The sequence below is a fragment of the Suricata suricatta genome, chromosome 8, assembly GCF_006229205.1.
Source record: "Suricata suricatta isolate VVHF042 chromosome 8, meerkat_22Aug2017_6uvM2_HiC, whole genome shotgun sequence".
Classification (NCBI taxonomy): domain Eukaryota; kingdom Metazoa; phylum Chordata; class Mammalia; order Carnivora; family Herpestidae; genus Suricata; species Suricata suricatta.
In genome coordinates this window covers 112,121,520-112,143,911 of record NC_043707.1, presented here as the reverse complement: position 1 = coordinate 112,143,911, position 22,392 = coordinate 112,121,520, and the positions used below count along the sequence as shown (strand labels likewise).

The following is a 22,392-nucleotide window of genomic DNA, read 5'->3' as shown; positions in this document are numbered from 1 at the left end:
CCACCCTATGTATATTTTGTAATATTTTGTCTATTGGTAAGACCCAGCCTACTTTTAAAAGCAGACTTAAAGGAGAATGTCAGATCTGAGTGAGTTTTCTTTTTGGTTCTACAGAATGTATTTAACCGGCAGCTCTGTCTAGAACATGATGAGAAGCTGGTATCTTATCTGTCTCTATTACGAGACATCGAAATGAGAACCAAACAGATTCAGCCTCTGGACCTAAACCTGGCAGAGCTACAGGATCTGCTGTGTCAGGCCAAGGTGGGTTTCAAGAGACTTCCCCGAGGCCCACCAGCTTGGGGAAATAGAGACTCTTCAGGAGGAAAAGCATGTTCAAAAATACTACTATTTAAAAGGCACACATACACACACATACACAAATAGATTGTAAAAGTGGAACTGGAGATCTCTGGAGAACACCGGGAAACACTGATCTCCTAGAAACCTGAAACAGAAGAGACTAGAGGGAGGAGTTACAGCAGGAGGAAATACAGGAAGGGGACTGAGTACAGTGAGGACTGAAAGGGGAATTTAGTGTCAGAGAGTTATTGGTGATCTTGATAAGAACAGTGTTAGTGGGATCCCAGGATATAAATAAGGTTGCCATGAGAACAAATGGGAGGTTGGAAGGTGGTAGCAGTTAATGTAAATTGTTCTTTCCAGGAGCTTGGTAGTGCAGGTGAGGAGAGAGGCAGGAAACTAGCTGGAGGAGGTGTGCTCAAAGAGGAATATTTAGAATGGATTTGGGGGCCAGAGAGGAGGAACCAATAGAAAAGGAGAACTTGCTAGGGGAGAGAAGTGTTAACTGATGGCATGAGATTCCTGAGGACATAAAATTAGACAGCCTTGAGATGGAGGAGATCAAGACTTCCCAGAGGATTGGAGTCACAAGGACAGACTGTAGAGCTGAGCAGTTCTCTCAGTATCCAGAGGATGGCCTCAGGGTCGGTGGCTGAAGGGCAGGTGAGGACAATGCCCAGAACCACCAAGCTTTTCCACAGTTTATTTCTGGCTTCTTTGCTGAGGATCAGAATATTATAGACTGGCTGACTGGGAAGACTTGGTTGGGATATTTTTTACATTTTTTGGTTCTGCCCCCTTGGAGTTGGGAGTGGAAGGTCGTTCTTTCGTTTGACTTATATATATATATTTTTTTAAATGTTTATTTTTGAGAGAGACCGAGTGTGAGCAGGGGAAGGGGCAAGGAGAGAGAGAGAGACTAGAATCTGAAGCAGGCTCCAGGCTCTGAGCTGTCAGCACAGAGCCCAATGCGGGGCTCAAACTCATAAACCTTGAGATCACAATCTGAGCTGAAGTCAGCACTTAACCAACCGAGCCACCCAGGTGCCCCTTGACTTGTTTTGTGTCATCTTATATAAGGCTAATGACACTCTTGAAGAAGCATCAACTTGTACCGGAAGGTTTACTACACTGAGTCAGGAAACCTGAATCCAAGTCCTAAGTCCATTTCTTAATCAGCTGGGTGACCTCAGACTAAAATAAAATAAAATAAAATAAAAATAACATTTTCAAGTGCTGAGGCATCTCTTCTATAAATCTAGAAGAATAATATCTACTCTGCCTACCTCAAGAATTAGTGATTGTAGGAACCAAACAAATGAATGTACATGAAAACATTTTCTAAGCTGTAAAACATGTATAGGCATGAGTGACAGAAAACTGTTCACCGTTGATTCCTAAATAGTAAGAGCTCCAGCCTTGATTTTGGAGGTAACTCTACTTTATCCCCTCAGGTATTAGACAGTGAGCTAAAGGATCTGTCCACCTTGGTGAATCAGGAACTAGAGCATGTAAATCAGATTATCATCAGCCAGCCTCAAGAAGTCCCTGCTCAACTGTTGAAGGCTCTAGAGAAGGATGCCAAGAATCTCCAGAAGTCCCTCAGTTCTGTGAGTGACACTTGGAGTTCCAGACTACTTCACCTCCAGAGTGCTGTGGAAGTCAAGAAGGTAGCTTCTTGTTTTTATTCACAAAGCCTGACAAAGTCTGGGATGGCTTCAAGGATTTTTATAGTCTAATTTGCCACTTATTTCTTAGACTAAAGTGTTAAGTCAACGTGAACAACTAGACAGCAGACTTCAAGATCTGAGAGCCTGGGTTGGCAATACCAATCTTATTCTGAACAGCAAAGAATATAACGATGACGTCGACGCGGACAGCCTGAGTCAGTGTCTCCAGCGGTACAAGGTAGACTCTCCATCCGTTCTCAGGAGTGTTTTCATTGTCCTTTGAATCTCGTCAATTTGATTTTCCTGCCAGGCAAACGAGTATCTGTCTTTCTTAGAAAGACTGGTTTTCCATTTTAGAAATAAAGTCAGCGGTGTTTAGATTTTTTAGGTTCTCATACCTTTGGAACTTCAGTGATTATGGTCCTTTCTCCTTTCAGCTATTCTGTGAGGGAGAGCCTACAGAATGGCCTGTGATTATCAACTTCATGTTGTCTAGATAACTGAGCATTTAGTATCCATCCCTTGTTCCTGATTTTACACACAATAATTTCAGGAGAATTGTTGATCCATGTTTGAGAGCATGACTTGGTAAACTTTTTCTATAAAGGGCCAGATAATAAATGTTTTAGGCCTTGCTGGTTATATACAAATGGACCTTTTCTGTAGCAGCCATTCACCTTTGCTGTTGAAACATGAAAGCAGCTATAGACAGTACATAAATGAATGGTCATGGATGTGTTACAATAAAACTTTATTTACAAAAATAGATGGTAGGCATATTTGGCCTGGGGGCTATTGATTGCCAATCCTTGATCTAGATTGATGCTTTTCTTCTTGTTAAGCTTTAAATTAATTGATCCTTTTTATAAGTCAGTGAGAGAAAGTAAAGACTGAGATATATAAGAACTGAGGTGTTTTTTCCCCTCCCAACATTGTTCTTTGTTTTGGTTATACTCTGATATACTTGGGTGTATCAGATATTACCCACAGTGGTTTATCCTCCCTCTACTATGGATAGCACACTCCTTAAATTCTTTCTAAAGTCAGAGAAGAACTAAAGATGTCCCCTCCTTCTGTTCCTTTTCCACAGTCCTAAGAGAAGCAGACATAAAGGTTTGTCCATGGTCAGGCTTCTTGTTTACAACCCCATCCCTTTTTGTCTTGTAATATTTGACCTGCCATCTTTCTTTGTACCCTTTTATCCAAATATATCATTAGGGGAGTGAGTTGCAGACTTGATCTGTTCACTAACAGGAGAATTAAAAAAAAAAAAGTGAAAAAAAATTCCTGTGACATAGTATATGGTATAAAAACACAGAACGTCTTCATGCACTGCTTTCCTTCCCTAGTTATAACTAAAATGCATGCCTTCATGGGAAGACAGTCACGGTCTAAGTCTTGTTTTCCTAGTGACAGTTTCCCAAATCCATTTGTCACAGGTGAAGAAAGATTCTTAGCTTGATTATAAATAACCCAGAAGTCCTTTCCATCTGTTCTGCAGGATTGCTGACTACTCTCAGTTTCAGTGTGATGGCGACACAGTGATGTGATCACTGTTTTTATTGCAGTGTTACACAGCTGACGATCATTAAATGTTCATGGAAATTTGGCATGCTTTTAACTGTCTGAAAATAGATAAATGCTAGTGTTTAAGCAGGTTTTAGTGCTTTAAGGAAGCAGTGGAACTGTTACATAAGAAAGTCTAGCTGTAGTCTTTTACACTTTTAAAATATACAAGCAACATTATTTACTCTCAAAATCATGTTTTAGTGAACCACAGACAATTTGAGTACTTTCTCACTTCTGGTCTCCCAGTAACTCACTGTTGGACAAATACAAATAGATATTTGAATCTAAGAAAATACAATTAGATATATCTCAGACTGGAAATTCATGATATATTCTCCAAACATTAAAAAAATTTCTTTTCTCCAGATACCTGGGATGAACAGTAGTATAATTCTATTAACATGAATGATTAGAAGCTTACTACATTTGGAAATCAAGGTCCAGTAAAGGAAACCTAATTGTAATATATGAGGAGTTTGGAGAGAGCAGAAGTGACAGAGATTTCCTGTGGTGGTTTGGCCTTAGAAATTATCAGCATCAATTATAAAAATGCAGCAAAATTAACCTCTCTTTAATGTTGACTCTGCTTTGGTAGAGAATTAGAAGTTTTATTTTTATTTATTTTATTTTATTCATTTCCCTACTTAGGATTTGAAGCAGCCTATGGCTGACAGGAAATCTCAGCTGGATGCTCTTGCTTTTGATATTCAGTTCTTTATCTCCGAGCATGCCCAGGACTTATCCCCTCAGCAGAACCGACAGATGCTGAGGCTGCTGAATGAACTGCAGAGGTCCTTCCAAGACCTTGCGGAGCAGACCACAGCTCAGATGGAAGGATTGCAGGGCTGTTTTCAACAAATGGAGCAGGCAGCCCAGGTCAAGGTCAGACTGAACCAGCAGCTGGGCTCACTTTGTCTTTTGGGGTATCCTCTGTCCTTGAGATTTTTGGCCAGACTCCATCCATCATGATTCTAGGAGCCTGCGTTTACCAGTTTTGAAATTTCATGTCCTCCAGGCCAGTTTGGTTCTGGTTTAGGAGGCAGCTATTCTGGCTGTTTTTCTTGCCATGTTTTTGGTTTTTATGTGTATGTGTGAGAGAATACATGTGTTTACCTGTGTATGCATGTGCAAGTATTTTCTTTTTAGTGAGACTCTACCCTCACTGTGCCTCAGTGTTTCTGACTTTCAAATGAAAGTTATATCTCTAGCCCTTGTTTCTCCTCCTTTCTCCCCTAACAGTCTTTTGAGGGCCATTAGGAACATTTAGGTTCTCTGAGCTCTTGAGAAGAATGGTTTTGAAATGAGTTTTATTCTGGGGCTTTTCAAATTATTGATAGTAATATTCTCTGACCACCTTCAAACAGCTGGTAAATTTTTATCAGAATCGTATTAACTTTTAGCACTTTAAAAATAATTATTATTTTCTAGCACCTTTTTTCACACTGTAATGCCTGGTGCTCATTCAATTATGGAAAACAGTGTGTAGAATCAGCAGTGTTACATTTTGAAAACAAACCATCCTATCAACATCACAGCCCTCTTGCAAAACTCAACATAATTGCATTAATGGTGACATCATAACCTAAAAATACCAAGAATGATGCTTATGCCATTTTTGCTTTTTGAACAGTAAGTTGGAATTCAACAAGATGCTATTAGAATGTCATCATCACCAGCAATCTGTCTCAGGGTCGCCTTTATTAAGTATTGTGCAAAGTCGAATTGAGCTTTTGAGTTAGGCCTAGAGAAAATTAGGTTGATCATTCCGTATACCCCCTATTACTGCTTAGCTGTTCCAGATATATTGAAACTGAAATAAAATACTAATGAAACCCTTTAGGTTACTTTCCAAATCTGGAAATTTGCCATGTCCTCACTTGGGAATTTATATAGCATGGTGTAGTTTGTAGATAGTTAATGAAATATTATTGGTTTAAACCACTTTAAGACATAGCCCGGATCCAGGGTAGGCCGCAGAGCTGCAGCAGGTGGTAGAACTACATGTGAACATTCTCTCAGAGCGCATAATTAATTCCACAATGTTTATTAACCTTGTTATTGTCAGAAATCCTCTGCTTCTCTCTATATTTGTTCTGAATGCATGTGTATGTCTGTGTGTTAACTTGTTTGCTTTGCTTTTTTCAGATTCAGTCTGCACCCATCCTAACCCATGAAGATCCTGTTTTACAGCTGAAGAGCTCTTAGGAGTTTTCTTCCAGAGCCCTTCTATTTGTCCTAAAGAGGGGGAGAGAGGGCCAATTTGGGCACCTGTTTGTAAGTGCAGGTGACAAAAACACCATCAGAAGGTAGAAACTGGTGGAAAACGGTTCTAGAAGGATGGTCAGGAGAACACATCATGCTCAATGGCTCAGTTAGGTGCTTCAGTGTCATGCAGTCGAGATGAGATCTGGAGAAAGGATCAGGCACAGAAACATATTCACCCCCTCCCCCTGGGCCTGGCTTTTCTCTTTGATATCAGTGTAGATACCTAAAGGACTGAGCAAGCTGCTATTCATGGGCAGTTTCCTTCTCAAAATAGCCAAGCCCCTCATGCCTGGCATGTAATCATTCCATTTAATGGGTGTCTACATCTGTGAGACATTTGATTTATAACATCAGCTCAATTATTAAGAAGCTCAGTTAGCTTATGAATTACCCAGTTTCTTGATTTTTCCCCTCCTAATTCAGTCCTTCTGATTTTCCATATTTTATCTTAGAATGTAGCCTATCCTCCAGTTCTGATGGAAGAATTGATCATAGCCACTAATTTATTATCATCACCATTATCTATGAATTTGAAGCATCTGGGCTCTTTGTTCTCCTTTTCCAGGGATAATGACAGCAGTCTGGCAAAGGAACTCCCAACCAAAACCTGCGAGCATTCTCACCTGAAATTATCCAAACTATTGACCTATTATCGACAGACTGTCCAAATGAGGGGAGCTTTCAGAATATGACTTCTGTGCTTTTTCCTGTTCTAGTCTCTCAGCAACTTTTCCATCCTTAAGATATAACCTTCCTGTTTTATATTTCAGGGAGTTATCTTGTATTTGTAAAGTGAGAATTATTAATTATCTCTCGGCCCCTTTGCATTTTAATTAGACTCTGCAGAAACAACAAAATACCTGTTACGAGAAACTAGAGGATCTTTGCAACTGGCTAGGACAGGCAGAAAGTGCATTGGCAGGCCACCAACGTAGAGCCACCCAGAAGGATCTCTCCGCTTTGCAGAAGAACCAGAGTGACTTGAAGGTCAGTATGAGTTAATTCATCCTTCTCATTCCTTCAACAGATATTTATAAAGTCTTGCTATATGCCAGGCACAGTGCTTAGTGCTAGCAACATGATGGTAAACATCCATGTATCATGAAATTTATAGTCTAGTGGGGGAGACAGACATTACACAGATCATCACAGAAACAAGCATGCAATAATTAATTATGGTATGAATAAAAGAAAAGTTATACAAGAATAAAAATAACAGCCAGACCCAATCTTGTCTAGGATGTCAGAAAATATTACTTTGAAGAAGTGTCACTTAAACTGAGAAGCAAAGGGTATGTAGGAGTTGATACACAAAGGTGTGGAAGGAGGAAGAGAATATTCCAAGTACAACATATTCAAGAACTGAAAGGAAGCTAGTTTGGTTGGACTGCAAAGAGCAAAAGGAAGATTAGTGAATGATGGGAGGCAGGACCCACATCCTGCTGGGCCTTGTAGGCCACATTAAGGATAAGGAGTGATGGGGCCCCTGGCTCACTCGGTTGGTAGAGCATGTGACTCTTGATCTTGGGGTAGTGAGTTCAAGCCCCACATTGTCTATAGGGATTACTTTAAAAAGAGAAAAAGGAGACCTGATAACCAAGAAAGGATAAGGAAGAAACCAAGCCTTGATTCAGCTGGAATCCTACTGCCAAGTCCTCTTTATAGAAGAATTCTCTTTGAGGATAACTCATTACAGAGTACATATTGTGTTTGTGGGGGGTCTCCTCCTTTGTCTTCATCAAATGTTGCTTAGAAATTTAAATTTTTCTTAGAAAATTAAATATGAGAAATTTCTTAAGTAAAAAAGTATCTTAGAAGTTACTGTTTGCACTGGTCTAGGCCTAAACCTTAAAGCAGATAATAGTCAGGGGCGCACATCTGGTGCAAGTGTGTGTCGTGCTAGCCGTTCCATCCTTGCACTGTTAGCAGTCTTAGAAAAAGTAACACTGAAGTCCATCCCCGTGTTGATGTGTTAAGGATTTACAGGACGACATTCAGAATCAGGCCACCTCGTTTGCCAGTGTTGTTAAAGACATCGAAGGGTTCCTGGAAGAGAACCAGGCCAAGCTGAGTCCTCACGAGTTGACAGCTCTTCGGGAGAAGCTTCATCAGGCTAAGGAACAATATGAGGCTCTCCAGGAACGGACACGGATGGCCCAGAAGGAGCTGGAAGAAGTGGTGACTTCAGCCGTACAGCAAGAGACTGAAAAGGTAACCAAACTGCTTTAATACGTGGTATTTTTCAAAAATGGAAATTTTGGTACCTGGAAAATAAGTAAAAGGTATATAACAAGGGGAAACTCATTGCCTTACAGAGAACATATATTCATGAAAAGGGGTTACTTTGGAGCTGGTCTGTAGTCATATATGTATGATTGTATGTATTTACAGTTTGTTTGTTTGTTTGTTTGTTTGTTGTGAGAGAGAAAACATGAGAACATGGGAGGGGCAGCGAGAGAGAATCCCAAACAGGCTCCTCACTGACAGCACAGACCCAGTGTGGGGCGTGAACTCATGAACTATGAGATCCTGACCCAGGCAACTCAGTCAAAATAAGAAGTGTCCTGAAGGACTTTAAGTCAGGAATAGTTGGTGGGAAGTTCATATCACCTACCCCACGCCCCAGAGAAAAAATATTTTTTACTATCTGTGTACTCAGTACTCTAATTAAAAAATGTTGGAAAGAACTTAGTGAAGAAGGGTAGTACACTGGGGAAGAAAGAGCAAATGGCATATTTCAAACATGAATCTAAATTGATCCAACAGGACTAGGGGGGAAATATGTGGGGAGTCTTAGTGTGCCACAGGCTATCCCCAGGCTGCTCCTGTGGATTCAGGGCAAACTGAGGTACTGGTACAAGCCTGGGAGAAGGTAAAGTCTCAGATGGCTCTCTGCCACTCCCCTCAGCACTGGCAGATTGAATTAGCATCCTTTGACTGCGGACTCTGACATTAATGGAGGAGGTGGAGAATATGGAAAAGAGAAATAAGTTACCTGAAGGGGAATTCTGAAATATATGAATGTTTAATAAATTAGAATACTTGAACAGTCAGAAAATGGAATTTGAGAGGCAAATTTTAGAACTCTGTGCTCTGTTTGGCAGAGAAAAGGATGAGGGAAGACTGCGTTTCCCTTAGGGAGGGGCAGCGAGTAATCAAGTGTAACTGTGCTGTTTCTGACCCTACCAAGCCAGGGTATCATTTCCACACACCTAGAAAGGATTCCATGAAGCCTTGCTGGGAAGCCAGGATTAAAATCTCTCTTAAAGTCTTGTTCCTGGAATTTGCCACCCAACCCGTGCCCCCTACTCACTTTTTTTTAAAGTAGTGAGATACAGATAAAATCTAGAGATGAGTTTAATTGTTTTTCAACAGATTTAAAGATGCTCATTCTTTTTGTGGATGCAAAGACTTTATACTTAGTTTTAGAGCTTGTCTTCTTTAGCATAAAAGTCTCGCCTCTTTACTTAATTTATGCTTATATAGCTGAGTGTCTAAGGCCTTCTAACTAAACCTTTTCAGAGTAAAGCAGCAAAGGAACTGGCAGAGAACAGGAGTAAGATTGATGCACTCTTGGATTGGGTGGCTGGAGTGGGATCGACTGGTGGACCGATGGAGCAGCTATCCGGAACCGGCCAGGGGAAAGGAGCCGTGGATACCACTGATGGTCACAGAGGGGTGAACCAAGCCCCTGAGGAGCTGGACAAGCAATGCGAAAAGATGAAGGTGAGGATGTTAGCTTGTCCTCACTATGCCAGGGGCTTTGTGCTGCCCCAGGGAAATCACCATAACCTCCTTGCTTCTAAATCCAGTGAGCATGTCTCAGTTCATGCCTTCTTTGATACCTCAGCACCTTTGACACTATTGAAATACTTTGTGTCTTGGTTTCCGAAGCAGGACTCTGCCCTGGTAATCCCTTTTCCTTTCCTCTGGCCAACTTGTGAAACACTGATGTGCTTCCAGGTTGTAGCCTAAGCCTGTTCTCATCTTTCAGAATATACTTCCCTTGGGTAATTTCATCCACTCATGACACTTCAGTTGCCATTTATACTAGTGAATTCCATGTATGTATTTGTCTCCAGGCTCAATGCCTGTGTTGAGCTTCAAACCAGTACATAAATCCATCTGCTTATTTGTAACTTGGAACCACAAACAACTCAACCTCAAAAATGGAGCTTCTGTTTCCCATAACATCCCTCCCCAAATCAGAGAGGTGTGCTTCTTCCTCTACTCCCATGTAATTGTCTGAACTAAACCATCCTGGACTCCTTTCCCTCTCCTTTTCCATCCTTGCTCTAAAATGCTATATCCTGGGGCGCCTGGGTGGCTCAGTCAGTTAAGCGTCCAACTTTGGCTCAGGTCATGACCTCATGGTTTGTGGGTTCGAGCACCACATCAGGCTCTGTGCTGACAGCTCAGAGCCTAGATCCTGCTTCTGATTCTGTGTCTCCCTTTCTCTCTGACCCTCTCCTGCTCGCACTGTCTCTGTCTCTCAAAAATAAATTTAAAAAAAACCCATGAAAAGTAAAATGCTATATCCCTGCTTAACCCTTTTAGTGGTTGCCTGTTGCCCTCAAGAAACCATTCCCAACTGTCTCTCTCATTTATTAATAATTCAGCAAATATTGAGCACCTGCTATATATCAGGCACTGGAGATAAGCCAATGAACCAACTAGATGAACCATCTCCTAGGATATTAACTGGCATGTGCAGGCATATTATATTGCATGATTGAAAAACAGTATGTTTAGGGAACTCAGAAAACATGTGGATTACCCATTTTAGTGGTGATACCTTTATAGCAAAGAAATTTGCCTTAGCTAGAAGTCTTCTATTGAACAGCATATGTGAGTCATTGCTGTATTTTGTATTAGTAGGATTTTTGCCTCTTGTGTGCTACTTCTATGCTTGGAGATCCATTGTAGGGTATCCCCCAAACTGTGGCAATCTTATAACAGCAGAGAGCAGAGATGGTTCTGCTGTCACAAGGAGCTTCCTGATATTGACCAAGGGGCATCTCCATCCCAGGAAGGAGACTGCCTTACTTATGGGTGGATGAGAATATGGACGTCTGGGGTGTGTGCAAACCATCTATGGTACTGCCTTTTACTATCTATTTGAGAAGGAAGTATTTGTCATCTCAGCTTCCCTGAGGTGACGTCAGAAGCTGATGCTATCAAGTTGCTGATACAGGTTGAAACTGGACAATATTCTGGGAAAAAAACAAGCTATTGTCTTGATCTTAGGTAGTTGCATAAACTATTGATAGGCAGGAACACTGACTGAACTCCCACCGTTGTCTAATAGACTTAAGAAGAACATTTTAAACAACAAAACGAAACAACCACAACTCCCTAAAATAACTTAAAGGTCTATGTGTAAGCATGTAGACATAGTGCATACAAATAAAAAATACAAATTACCTATGCTATCCGGTACTCTCACTAAAATATAAATTGCTTATTTAATGAATTAATTTTACAAGAACGTTCCTACTTGGAACAGCCTTCATGAATATGTAAGTGACATATTTCACAGCTAAGTATTTGGAATTTTTATTCTGTCATATGTCTGGCTTATCCAACTTACCCTCCTATTCCATTTATGTAAGTAGTTATCAGCTGGGCATTTGTGCCTTCTCTTAGGCTCAGGCTGGTTTAGTAAAGAGAGCCAGATGCTAGTCTCAGTTTGTCCCTTAACTGTCTGGATGACCTTAGTTAAGACATATAACATCTTTTTGGTATCACTTATCCTAATATATTTAATATAGATGTTATATTGTCTGCCTACATTGCAGATTGTGTCCCAAATCAGTTGAGATAATACATGTAGGATTTCTTTGAAAACTGTAAGATCTTACATGTGTCAGTTCAGCTTGGATTAGTATATGGCATAATCCTTAGAGAGTGAGAGATGTTTGTGGTTTTTTGAGCAGCTGGAAAAGTCACCTATTCAGATCTTTCTCTACTTCCAGCTGTAAATATAACCAAATTTTTGTGGTGTCCTTGCTGATTGTCCTTTGCTTTGGGGTTTTTTTTGCCAGGCCCGTCACCAAGAATTGCTGTCGCAGCAGCAAAATTTCATCCTGGCCACCCAGTCTGCTCAGGCCTTCCTGGACCAGCATGGCCACAACCTCACCCCTGAGGAACGCCAGGTGCTAGAGGAGAAGCTCAGAGAGCTAAAGGGGCAGTATGCCACTTCCCTGGCCCAGTCAGAGGCAGAGCTGAAGCAGGTACAGACACTGCGTGACGAGCTGCAGAAGTTTCTACAGGACCATCAAGAGTTTGAGAACTGGCTGGAACGGTCTGAGAGAGAGCTGGAGAACATGCATCAGGGAAGCAGCTGCCCCGAAGCCCTTCCCTCCCTGCTGAAGCGGCAGGGCAGCTTCTCAGAGGATGTCATTTCCCACAAAGGGGACTTGCGATTTGTGACCATCTCAGGACAGAAAGTTCTGGATACAGAAAACAGCTTTGAGGAAGGCAGAGAGGCATCAGCAACTGGAACCTTAGTGAAGGGCAAACTAAAAGATGCAACAGAAAGATACACCGCTCTCCATTCAAAGGTACCGAGAAGTTCCTGCCAGTCTCTGGGGGAGCGATCAGGGCAGCCCTCACATAACTGGGTGGTTTCTGGGGCTTAGAATAAGAACCTCAGGATACAGTGAGTGAACGGATTTGTATATTGACCACAGGCAGAATGTGTTTATGAGCCCTGCAAAAATGCAGAATGTGGAGGCCCATGGGCTTGTCCCAGCAGTATCAGGGGAATGTCTCACTGTGGTAGGGAAGGTGGAGGGGCTCACCCTCCTGTATCCTGACAAGTAGACGTGGACTCCCAGGAGACGTGGTATGGGGGAACTTGAATCACATACATAGTCTTTATTTCTAGACAGAGCATCTAGGGTAAATAGTTACTTTCTTCCCAATTAGAGAACTTCCATTAGCTCCCAAGATGTAGAAATCAGTCAGTTCTTCTTACCTGTATTATGCATTTTGCCAACATCTCTGACCTCACCAAAAGGAACATTTTTTGTACCTCCTAGTCTCTGCCTTAGCCTGTAACCTGGTGTGCATTTCTTTGGCGGCTTGTCATACAACTCAGTAAATCTTCACAGCTCTGTAATAAAGTCGGGGTGAATAGTATGAATCAAAGAGCAGAGGCCCCACTTGTAGAAGATGGTTGCTACTCATCTGTCCGTGCAGTCCCCAGCACTACCCTTAGTTGTAGTTCTAGTGAGATCCTCTTAACAAAGCCAGGCTTTTCTTTGGACTGCGCCTACCTAGGAAGCTGCTGCCTCTAGCCTGATCTTGCATAAGCCTGCTTTCTTTTTTGTCTCCGGCACAGTGTACACGATTGGGCTCTCACCTGAACATGCTCCTAGGCCGGTATCAACAGTTTCAGAGCAGTGTCGACAGCCTGCAGGCCTGGATGCAGGCTTGTGAGGCCAATGTGGAGAAGCTCCTCTCAGATACTGTTGCCTCTGACCCTGGAGTCCTACAACAGCAGCTTGCAACAACAAAGGTAGGCGGGGTCACAGGCTGTTCTAGCGCATGGCGTGGAGTGCCCCAAGATAAAGCAAATACTCCCATAGATTAAAGGCAGTGGTTGGGATGCCTCAGACAAGATCTGGTTCCTAAAACCCTTAATTCTAACATCTGTGGGTACAAATAAACAGCATTTTTCTTCATAGCTCCAAGTAGCATCATGCTAAGTAGCTCTCGGTTGCTAGAACCGGCTTTGATTACTCAGAGGTTTTACTTTTGGCCTTTTTCATGGACAAGCAGCAGTTGCAGGAAGAATTAGCTGAGCACCAAGTACCTGTAGAAAAACTCCAAAAAGTAGCTCATGACCTCATGGAAATTGAAGGAGAGCCAGCCCCAGACCGCAAGCATGTTCAAGAAATTACAGGTATGAAGCAGCAATAACAAGAGTGCTTCCTTGATTCTTAGTTTGTACCACTGTTCTTAATACATCACCCTGTATCGTGCAAGTATCTGTGGTGCCTGCAAGGAGCTGAGGGTACAAAGGCAGCAGTTCACCCTCGAGTGAGCTTTGCCCCTGCACCATTGATGGCCTTTGCAATCTGGTTCTGCATTCTGCTTTCTAGCCACGCCCTACTTCTTTCCTTTCCCAAGTAAACTAGTCATTTCTTCATTACTTTACCCCTGAAGTTTTCCCTATGGTTTAGGTGCTGACATTTGACATTTATTTGAGAGCTTAGCATGTGTGATGAAATCTTGCTCAAACTTCTAGCTGTATCTGACAGGTTACTTCCTTTGTAAAGTCCTGACTACAACCTCCAACCCCCAAAAGAAATAAAAGATAAGAAATAATTATTGTTCCTTCAGGCTTCGCTAGTACATTACTCTTAGCATCAATTTAGCACTTAGGATTTTATTTTTGTGGTTAATTGTGATGTGCCTTTTACTGCCTATGCTTGCTTTTATGGTCTTAAGTTTGCAGAAGGCAAGGACTCATCTTAATTGTTTTTAGTCCTCAGCATCCAGCACAATATCTGACACTTAGGAGGTGCTAAATAAATAGTGCATTGTGAATTTGGCTCAAATATAAATTCACTTTAAGCTTATTCCTTCTTTTTGTCATAATATATATTATTAACATGTGCAACTTAATAGCATCCTTTTTAAAAGCGTAACACAAAAATAGTGTCCACACTCTTCCTTTGGCCTTCATTTTCCAGATTCCATACTCAGCCATTTTCATAGCCTCTCCAGTAGCTTGGCCGAGCGCTCTGCTCTGCTGCAGAAGGCAATTGCCCAATCTCAGAGCGTCCAGGAAAGTTTGGAGAGCTTACTGCAGTCCATCAGGGAAGTCAAGCAAAACCTGGAAGAGGAGCAGGTGGCATCACTGTCATCAGGAGTCATCCAGGAAGCCCTAGCCACTAACATGGTGAGACTGATGCCCCAAGAGTTAGCATAGAGGGTGTATTTGCCGTGTTCCAGAATTTCATCACTTTGAAAAAGAATGAGGAGAAGAATTCATTCTCATGAATCTTCTAATAAGATTTAGCAATCCACATAAAGATACTTCTACCCAATTTCTAAACCATTGTTAAGCTCGAGGAAAAGCGGCGCTACAAAGTCGCTGGTGGAATGGGGTGGAGAACTAAGGGGATGAGTTGTATGGTATCACAGAGACTCAGTTGCAATCCAGCTCTCCTTGAGGAGGTGACCATGTATTATGAGAATTTTGTTAGTTTGTGGCTCAGTTATCCTAGGATATCTGAGCCAGGAGCTGACAGACACGTTTTTGGTGACAGAAATTGAAGCAGGACATTGCTCGGCAAAAGAGCAGCCTGGAGGCCACTCGTGAGATGGTGACCCGATTCATGGAGACAGCAGACAGCACCACGGCTGTGGTGCTGCAGGGCAAACTGGCAGAGGTGAGCCAGCAATTCGAACAACTCTGTCTACAGCAGCAAGAAAAGGAGAGCTCCCTAAAGAAGCTTCTGCCCCAGGCAGAGATGTTTGAACATCTCTCTGATAAGCTGCAGCAATTCATGGAAAACAAAAGCCGGATGCTAGCCTCTGGAAATCAGCCAGATCAAGATATTGCACATTTCTTCCAGCAGATCCAGGTGAGAGTATATCTGCCAAATTGGCAGAACAAAGAGAAAAGAAGGGCAAGGAGGGGACCAGCATTCACTGAACACATAATATGTCAGTCAGTGTAGTGGAAACTTGACCTACATTATCTTGAAGAATTATCATAACCGTCCTGTAAACTAGATATTGTTTGTCCTTTTTAAAAAAAAAACATAGCCAAGATTTATTTTTCACTCATTCTGTATGTTCAACCCAGATCAGTAGGGTACTTAGCCCATCACCATCATTCAGGGATTCAAGTTCACAGGAACTTCATCCTGCCGTATGTCTTCATGACTACCACTTGAACAGGGAGCAGTTATACCAAATCCTTTCACTTTTCATTAGTTAAGGCAGGTTCCACCCCCTGGCTTTCAAGAGAGTAGAAAAATGTATTCCTACCATATATGCAGTGGTGCAGAATTGGAAGTATTTGGTGAAGAGTATCACCTACCACAGACACAGATACATATGCAGCAGCAGGATTGCTAGGTCATAGCATATGCCTATGCTTAATTTGACCAAGTAGTGGCCACCTTGGCTCCATGGTGGCTACACTTGCCCACATTGCCATTTGTATCACCTCAGCATTCCTGTATCCCCATACTGCTGCCTTGGGTTTAGCCAACTTTTTCCATGTTAAAGTAAGATCTCTGGGTTTTGTTTGGTTTGCTATCCTTTTGGGGTTTTATTTTGAATAATTTCAAACTTACAGAAAAGTAGAAGGAATGCACAATGAACACCAGCATACTTTTCACCTTCATCCTCCTCCCTCCAACCAGATTTCACCATTTTGCATTCCTACCAGCAGTGCATGAAAGTGCTTATTTCCCCTACAGACTCACCAACAGAATGTGTTGTCAGCATTGAAATTTACGTTAATCTGATTGAGAAAATATGTTTCTATGTAGTCTTAATTTTTATTTCTTCTCTGATGAAGTTAAGTATACTTTTATACATTTAAGGAATTTTATTTGTAAACTGTTGGTTCATGGCCTTTACTGTTTTCTGTCAGGAATTTGGTTTTTGTTTTTTGGGTTTTTGTCTTCTTTCAACTTATAAGAGTCCTGTATCAGGGAGATTAATTCTCTTTATGTGGTATATTGAAATCTTTTTTCAGGGACGCCTGGGTGGATCAGTCGGTTAAACATCCAACTTTAGCTCAGGTCATGATCTCATGGTTTGTGGGTTCGAGGCCCATGTCAGGCTCGTGCTGACAGCTCAGAACCTGGAGCCTGCTTCCAATTCTCTCTCTCCCTCATTCTCTGCCACTTCCCTGCTTGCAGTCTGCCTCTCTCTCTCTAAAAATAAGTAAACATTTAAAAAAGTTAAAAAAAAAAAAAAAAAGAAAAGCTTTTTTCACAGTTTGTCCTTTGTCTTTCCTTTATAGTGTTTTTGGCCATGTAAGAGGTTTTTAAATCACTTTTATTGAACATGTATTTTTGGTCATAATTTGAAAGCCTTTTGCTACACATATGTTTGAAGGAATTCACCGATGCTTGCTTCTAGAACTTCTATGGTTTCTTTCATTCTTTTTTTTACATTTGAATCTTTCCACATTTTAAGTTTATTCTATAATATAGTGCATAGTATGAATCCAAGTTGATCTTTTTCTCAGGTCTATCTAGCTGTTCCCAGTATCATTTCTTTGAAAAGTCCATTTTTTTCTCAGTGATTTGATAAGTCATCTTTATCATATATAGTATATCCATATAGACTCAAGTCTGTTTCTGGATTTTCTTTTCTTCTTTGCTGGTCTGTCTGTTCATAAACCATAGCATACTGGTTTTTATTATCAAGACTTTATGGTATGTTTTAATATCTGGTAGGGTTAGTCTTTCCTTTCTTGCTTTCTTGCTTTCAAGATTTTTCATACCTATAATTGTATATTTATTTTTCCATGTGAAGTTTAGAATCAATTTTATTAGTCACGAGGGAAAAGTTGATAGTTTTATTTGGGTCATATTAAATTTATTTATTCATGCATGCGTCTATATATATGTACTATACATACACACATATCTTTATGGATGTCTTTTCATTTATTGAGGTTTGCTTTTGCGTCTATCAGAAGTATTTAAAAATTTTATTCATTAAGGTTGCTATTGTATTAGATTACTTCATTGATTAATTGCATTATTGATTCTCTTGGAGTTTTATAGTATACTTCATATAATCTGCAAATACAGTTTTAACTCTTCTTTTCAAATATTTATGCCACAGGTTATTTTAACTCAATCACATTGACAAATATCTCCAATACAGTGTTAAATAATAGTGGAGAGAGTATAGTTTGTTCTGTTTTACGGAGGAGACAGGCTATGGAAGCTCTGAGAAGTTTAATAGCTTAAGATCACAAGCCATGATTGGTTTTCAGGAGTCTTTTTTACTCCAAAAACTTCCATTCTTTTAACTCTGTCATGCTGCCTCCCAAATCTTTGAACATTTATTTAAAGGACACAAGACTCCTTTTAACTTCCTAGCCATTCTCAGGTGGATTAGAGAAATCCTCCATATTTATTGCCGTAATTGATCCAGAGAGCATACCTCTTTTTTTGTTTTTTTTTTTCCTACCGATTAGAGGGAACTTGTCCCAGATTTAATATAGCTATCTTTTATTTTTTCAAGTACATTTATTTATAATGATGGGAGAATTTACTACATTTCCTTGTTTGCTTAACAGGAGCTGAATTTGGAAATGGAAGATCAGCAGGAGAACCTCGAGGCTCTCGAGCACGTGGTCACTGAACTGAGCTCCTGTGGCTTCTCCCTGGGCCTCTCCCAGCACAAGGACAGGGTCCAGAACCTCAAAGAGGACTTCACACAGCTACAGAAGACAGTTAAGGAAAGGTGAGTTTTTATATATGCTGGTCAATTTGGGGAGCTAATTTTTTCTTGCTGTTGAATGAAATGATTTTCTTTTCCTCCTTCAGTGGAAGAGGTGGCATCAAGCACTCTGCTACTGAGTTATAGGAGTTGGAAAGTTCCTCTCAGGCAAAGCTATTCAATCTACTTGGTCCTTAGTGGTTTCCTATTACTAAATAATGAATGGAAGTGATGGGGCTTACTTCCCCTCTGTACAATCAAAAGCCCAGGTCACCTTGGCCCAACAGAGCAAATTTGAGGTAGCAAGTATGATTGTGGCAGGATTTGAAATAAAGACAAAAATTGGAGGAAGCTTTCCAGATGTAATTAAGGGTTATATTGGCTCTCTCCTTCTCTGCTTGTTTTGACCACATTTAAGTTGCCATTTTGGAGGAGTATCTGGATTTTTCTTTTAAGGCAAACATGGGAATATATGACAAGGGTAGCTGATGTCAGATTTTCAGCTGACTGCTGAAAAGCCATGATTCCATTAGAAAACCTCATGTGGGTTTAGGAGCTTGATAAGACTTCTTCTCTTGGTTTAGCCATAAATATAATCTTGATTTGGCAGGTGACTGCCTTGAGGAAAGTGGCCAGAGAAAAGCAGTCACTCAAAACAATACTGTAAGCAGCAGGTTATTTAGTGGAGAGAAGGGGACAAAAGCCAGTAAGGCCTGTTTTTCTTCTGTGCTCAGGGCCATTTAGCTGTATGAAGAACCAGGACCTCTGGCTTAAAGTCTGATAGATGTGGCCACTTCCAAAACTTAATTTCAAAATTGAATTCTCCTTTCTCCTTGGTTTATTTTACTCATTTGTGTGCGCAAGCTGACTTCTCTGAGCCTCAGTTTCAGCATCTTCCTTGCTAAGGGGATTAGCATTTGAATTAGGCTTTGAAAGAGTCAACTACCTAAAAAGTGTCAGAGATGGACTTCACATCCAAAGCCTACATTCTTTCCATTGTATCATAGCACCTAAATAGCAGGCTCCTTTCAGTTTCTCTGGCTTTCACTTCAGCCTGGGGTAAGATTGAGGACTCCTCTTCCCAGAAATGTCCAAACAAGGGCAACAGATTCCTTAGTTTGATGCTCTCTTACATTGTATGTGGTGGTTTAGCCAAAGCTGCTGTGGAAAAGATTATGGGAAGGAAAGGCCCTGTAAGGAAAAGCTGCCTAGAGTCCCAGAATGAGGGTAGTTTTAGTTCAAGTTGACCTCTTTACAAAGCTTAGTCTGGCAAGTAACAAAATGTCTTCACTGACAGAGAGGAAGATGCATCATCTTGTCAGGAGCAATTGGATGAATTTCGGAAGCTGGTTAGGACGTTCCAGAAATGGCTGAAGGAAACAGAAGGGAATATTCCACCCCCAGAGACTTTCATAAGTACCAAAGAGCTGGAAAAGCAGATTGAACACCTGAAGGTAGGTGAACAAAAAGGAGCTCCAAGAACTAGGCTAGATAGCAGTTTGGAAGCTTGCATGGACTGATCTCCACCTGTGGTAGGGAAGTGGTGTGACAAGTCCAAGTTGTCCATCTGCGTCATCAGAATAGAAACCCCTCCGTTTTCTTCATGTGATTCTCACCTACCCCTACCCCAGCACTGAACACCAAAACATCTCTGATTTAAAACCCAAAACCAGGGGCTCCTGGGTGGCTCAGTCAAATGAGCGTACCAATTCTTAATTTTGGCTCAAGTCACGATCCCAAGGTTATGGAATTGAGCCCGTGTCAGGCTCTGTGCTGAGCGTGGAGTCTGCTTAAGATTCTTTCCCTCTCTGCCCCTCTCCCTACCACGCATGCTCTCACTCTCTTTCTAAATACATACATACATATACATGTGTACATACCAAAACCTTGGAAGTACCCTGGAGGGAATAACATCTATAAAGTTTCGGCTGTTTCTCAGAAGCCTCTCATGCTGTGGTGAGTCATAAAAAAAGACAGTTGTCAAAGTGCAGTCCTGGAGAAACTTACGCTCTCACTTTGTGTTTGGGAATTAGGTATGTGTCAGCCAGTGAGTAGATGTATGATCAGCAAATTGAGGAAAGAAGAACTAACTCCACAATTAAACAAAGAAGTTAGAATTAGATGGTTGGAAGGTACCTTCCAGAGTAGGATCAACCTTTCTCCGATCCCCTGCAGAATCCCTGCTTTGATTTAGTCATTCAGCTTCTGCTTGCACCTCTAATACGTCTCTTCTTTTTGTTGACACCAAGCCAGTCTGCCTCTAACTAGTTCTCATGCATTTTCCTTATTTTCTTAGTAAAGCAAGATTTATCTCGAGCCAGATGACAGGGAAGAGTTTAGTTGCTTTCCCAGAGAGTGCCAGGAACATTTGCAATAGGGAATCCCCTAGGGCAGAGGCTTCCCAATTTCTTAGTCCATAGTGCCCTTAGGGTTTCAAGAAATTTTTCACAGTACCTCAAGTCCAGAAAAAGAAAAAGGAAAGGAAAAAAACCCTAAAAAACCTCACTTGCTACATAGTTAGATCTAAACAACTTAATAGTAGTTGTTCACATTGTGCCCAACAGATGTCACTGTATTGCCCTCAAAAATTTAAAATATCCTGTGAGTTGATGCATCGTCTGCAAACTGTGTCTTTGGAATCAAGAGTCATTAATAAAAGGATTGACAGCTGTGAATTAATAAGGCTAAGTTTGCAGTTAGGCAGCATGAGCTTGCTGGATGTTCACAGCTCTGTCTTTCTCTACTGCTTGACAGCTTAAGGCCAAAAGCAAACTAAGTAGGGGCACCGGGGTGGCTCCATCTGTTAAACGTCAAACTTCAGCTAATGAGCCCTGTTTTGGGCTCTCTGTGTCAGCGCAGAGCCTGCTCTGGATCCTCTGTCTCCCTCTCTCTCCCTGCCCCTCCCCTGCTCTCTCTCTCTCTGAAAAATAAACAAACATTAAAATAATTTTTTTAAGGTAAACTAAGTAGATTGTCAGGGAAATTTGGTTGTGGAGAAAAGGATTCAAGGCTAGGATGGTGTCCCTGCTTTGGAAGAAATAAAATTCTACTTCTGTGGCAGGCAGTCCACATCCAGAGACAACATGACCTAGTTAGAGTAGATGCCATTGTTTACTAATTGTCTTCCCTGTTAGTTAGAGCTCTGACTTCAGGCCCAGTGTAAAGTTCCCTTGAAAATGCAAAGTGTAGGGGCACCTGGGTGGCTCAGTCAGTTGAGCATCCAACTTCAGCTCAGGTCATGAGCTCACAGTTCGTGGGTTTGAGCCCCACATCAGACTCTGTGCAGACCACTAGCTCAGAGCGTGGAGCCTGCTTCTGATTCTGTGTCTCTTTCTCTCTCTGCTCCTCCCCCATTCACGTTCTGTTTCTCTGTCTCTCAAAAATAAATAAATCGTAAAAAAATGTTTTTAATTAAAAAAAAAAAAGAAAATGCAAAGTATAGCCTATGATTCTAGATATTGCTGTACATCTCCATATGTAGCTCTTCATTTTACCTTCCAATTGCTATTTCCTTTTTATTCTTTACATGCATCCTATTCCCTTTTTCTACCTTGGTCTTAACTCAAAGATTTCCTCCTTCTAGGCAGAGTTAAGTGTGTCTCCTCTTGTGCTTTCAGAGTTTACTGACTGTCTGTATTTCTGTAACAGCATTTATCCCATTATAGTGCAATTGATTATCTGAGCTCTTGGTTTTGAGAACTGTGTCATAATTGTATTTTGTATCTCCAGTGTTAGGCATGATTCCTGGCCTACAGTAAATGCTCAATAAACATTGGATGGATGGATGGATAGATGGATGGATTGATGGATGGATGGATGGAAAGGTCCTGAATATTCCAGGATATTATTCTCCCATATAATGGCTGGCTAAGCCAATCTTGAAGTGGCTGAATACATGAGGATGGTCACTCAGTGTTTATCAAAACTTCAGGGAGTGTATGTAGAAGAACAGGTGTCCCAAAGCCCCCAGATGTTACATTTAGCTGTCTGTTCTTTTAACAGGACCTTCTAGCTGACTGGGCAAGTAAGGGACGTTTGGTGGAGGAAATCAATTGCAAAGGCACTTCTTTAGAAAATCTTATCATGGAGATCACAGCACCTGATTCCCAAGCCAAGACAGGTGAGTGCAGGTTCTTAAAAATGTAGTGAATAA

General features: G+C 41.2%; 1 protein-coding gene and 1 long non-coding RNA gene across 8 annotated transcripts in view; one reads left to right on the top strand and one right to left on the bottom strand.

Annotated features, from left to right (window-relative positions):
* MACF1 (microtubule actin crosslinking factor 1) overlaps positions 1 to 22,392 on the top strand; it is a 324,783-nt gene that overhangs the window by 211,693 nt on the left and 90,698 nt on the right. For 5 of the 7 annotated variants that reach the window (XM_029947029.1, XM_029947031.1, XM_029947028.1 and 2 more), the window contains 15 exons: positions 115 to 264; positions 1,758 to 1,973; positions 2,062 to 2,211; positions 4,191 to 4,424; positions 6,645 to 6,794; positions 7,785 to 8,018; positions 9,330 to 9,533; positions 11,852 to 12,370; positions 13,153 to 13,329; positions 13,593 to 13,716; positions 14,510 to 14,718; positions 15,089 to 15,406; positions 18,097 to 18,263; positions 19,537 to 19,693; positions 22,242 to 22,359. In XM_029947029.1, coding sequence (XP_029802889.1) covers positions 115 to 264; positions 1,758 to 1,973; positions 2,062 to 2,211; positions 4,191 to 4,424; positions 6,645 to 6,794; positions 7,785 to 8,018; positions 9,330 to 9,533; positions 11,852 to 12,370; positions 13,153 to 13,329; positions 13,593 to 13,716; positions 14,510 to 14,718; positions 15,089 to 15,406; positions 18,097 to 18,263; positions 19,537 to 19,693; positions 22,242 to 22,359 — 3,127 coding nt within the window. The remainder of the gene's footprint in view (positions 1 to 114; positions 265 to 1,757; positions 1,974 to 2,061; positions 2,212 to 4,190; positions 4,425 to 6,644; positions 6,795 to 7,784; positions 8,019 to 9,329; positions 9,534 to 11,851; positions 12,371 to 13,152; positions 13,330 to 13,592; positions 13,717 to 14,509; positions 14,719 to 15,088; positions 15,407 to 18,096; positions 18,264 to 19,536; positions 19,694 to 22,241; positions 22,360 to 22,392) is intronic. The other 2 variants (XM_029947033.1, XM_029947032.1) reach the window with 1 other exon arrangement.
* LOC115298352 lies at positions 7,776 to 13,274 on the bottom strand. Its single transcript, XR_003911713.1, has 3 exons — positions 13,174 to 13,274; positions 12,787 to 12,924; positions 7,776 to 8,010 (listed from the first exon to the last, which is right to left on the bottom strand). It is a non-coding gene; the product is annotated as an uncharacterized LOC115298352 (long non-coding RNA).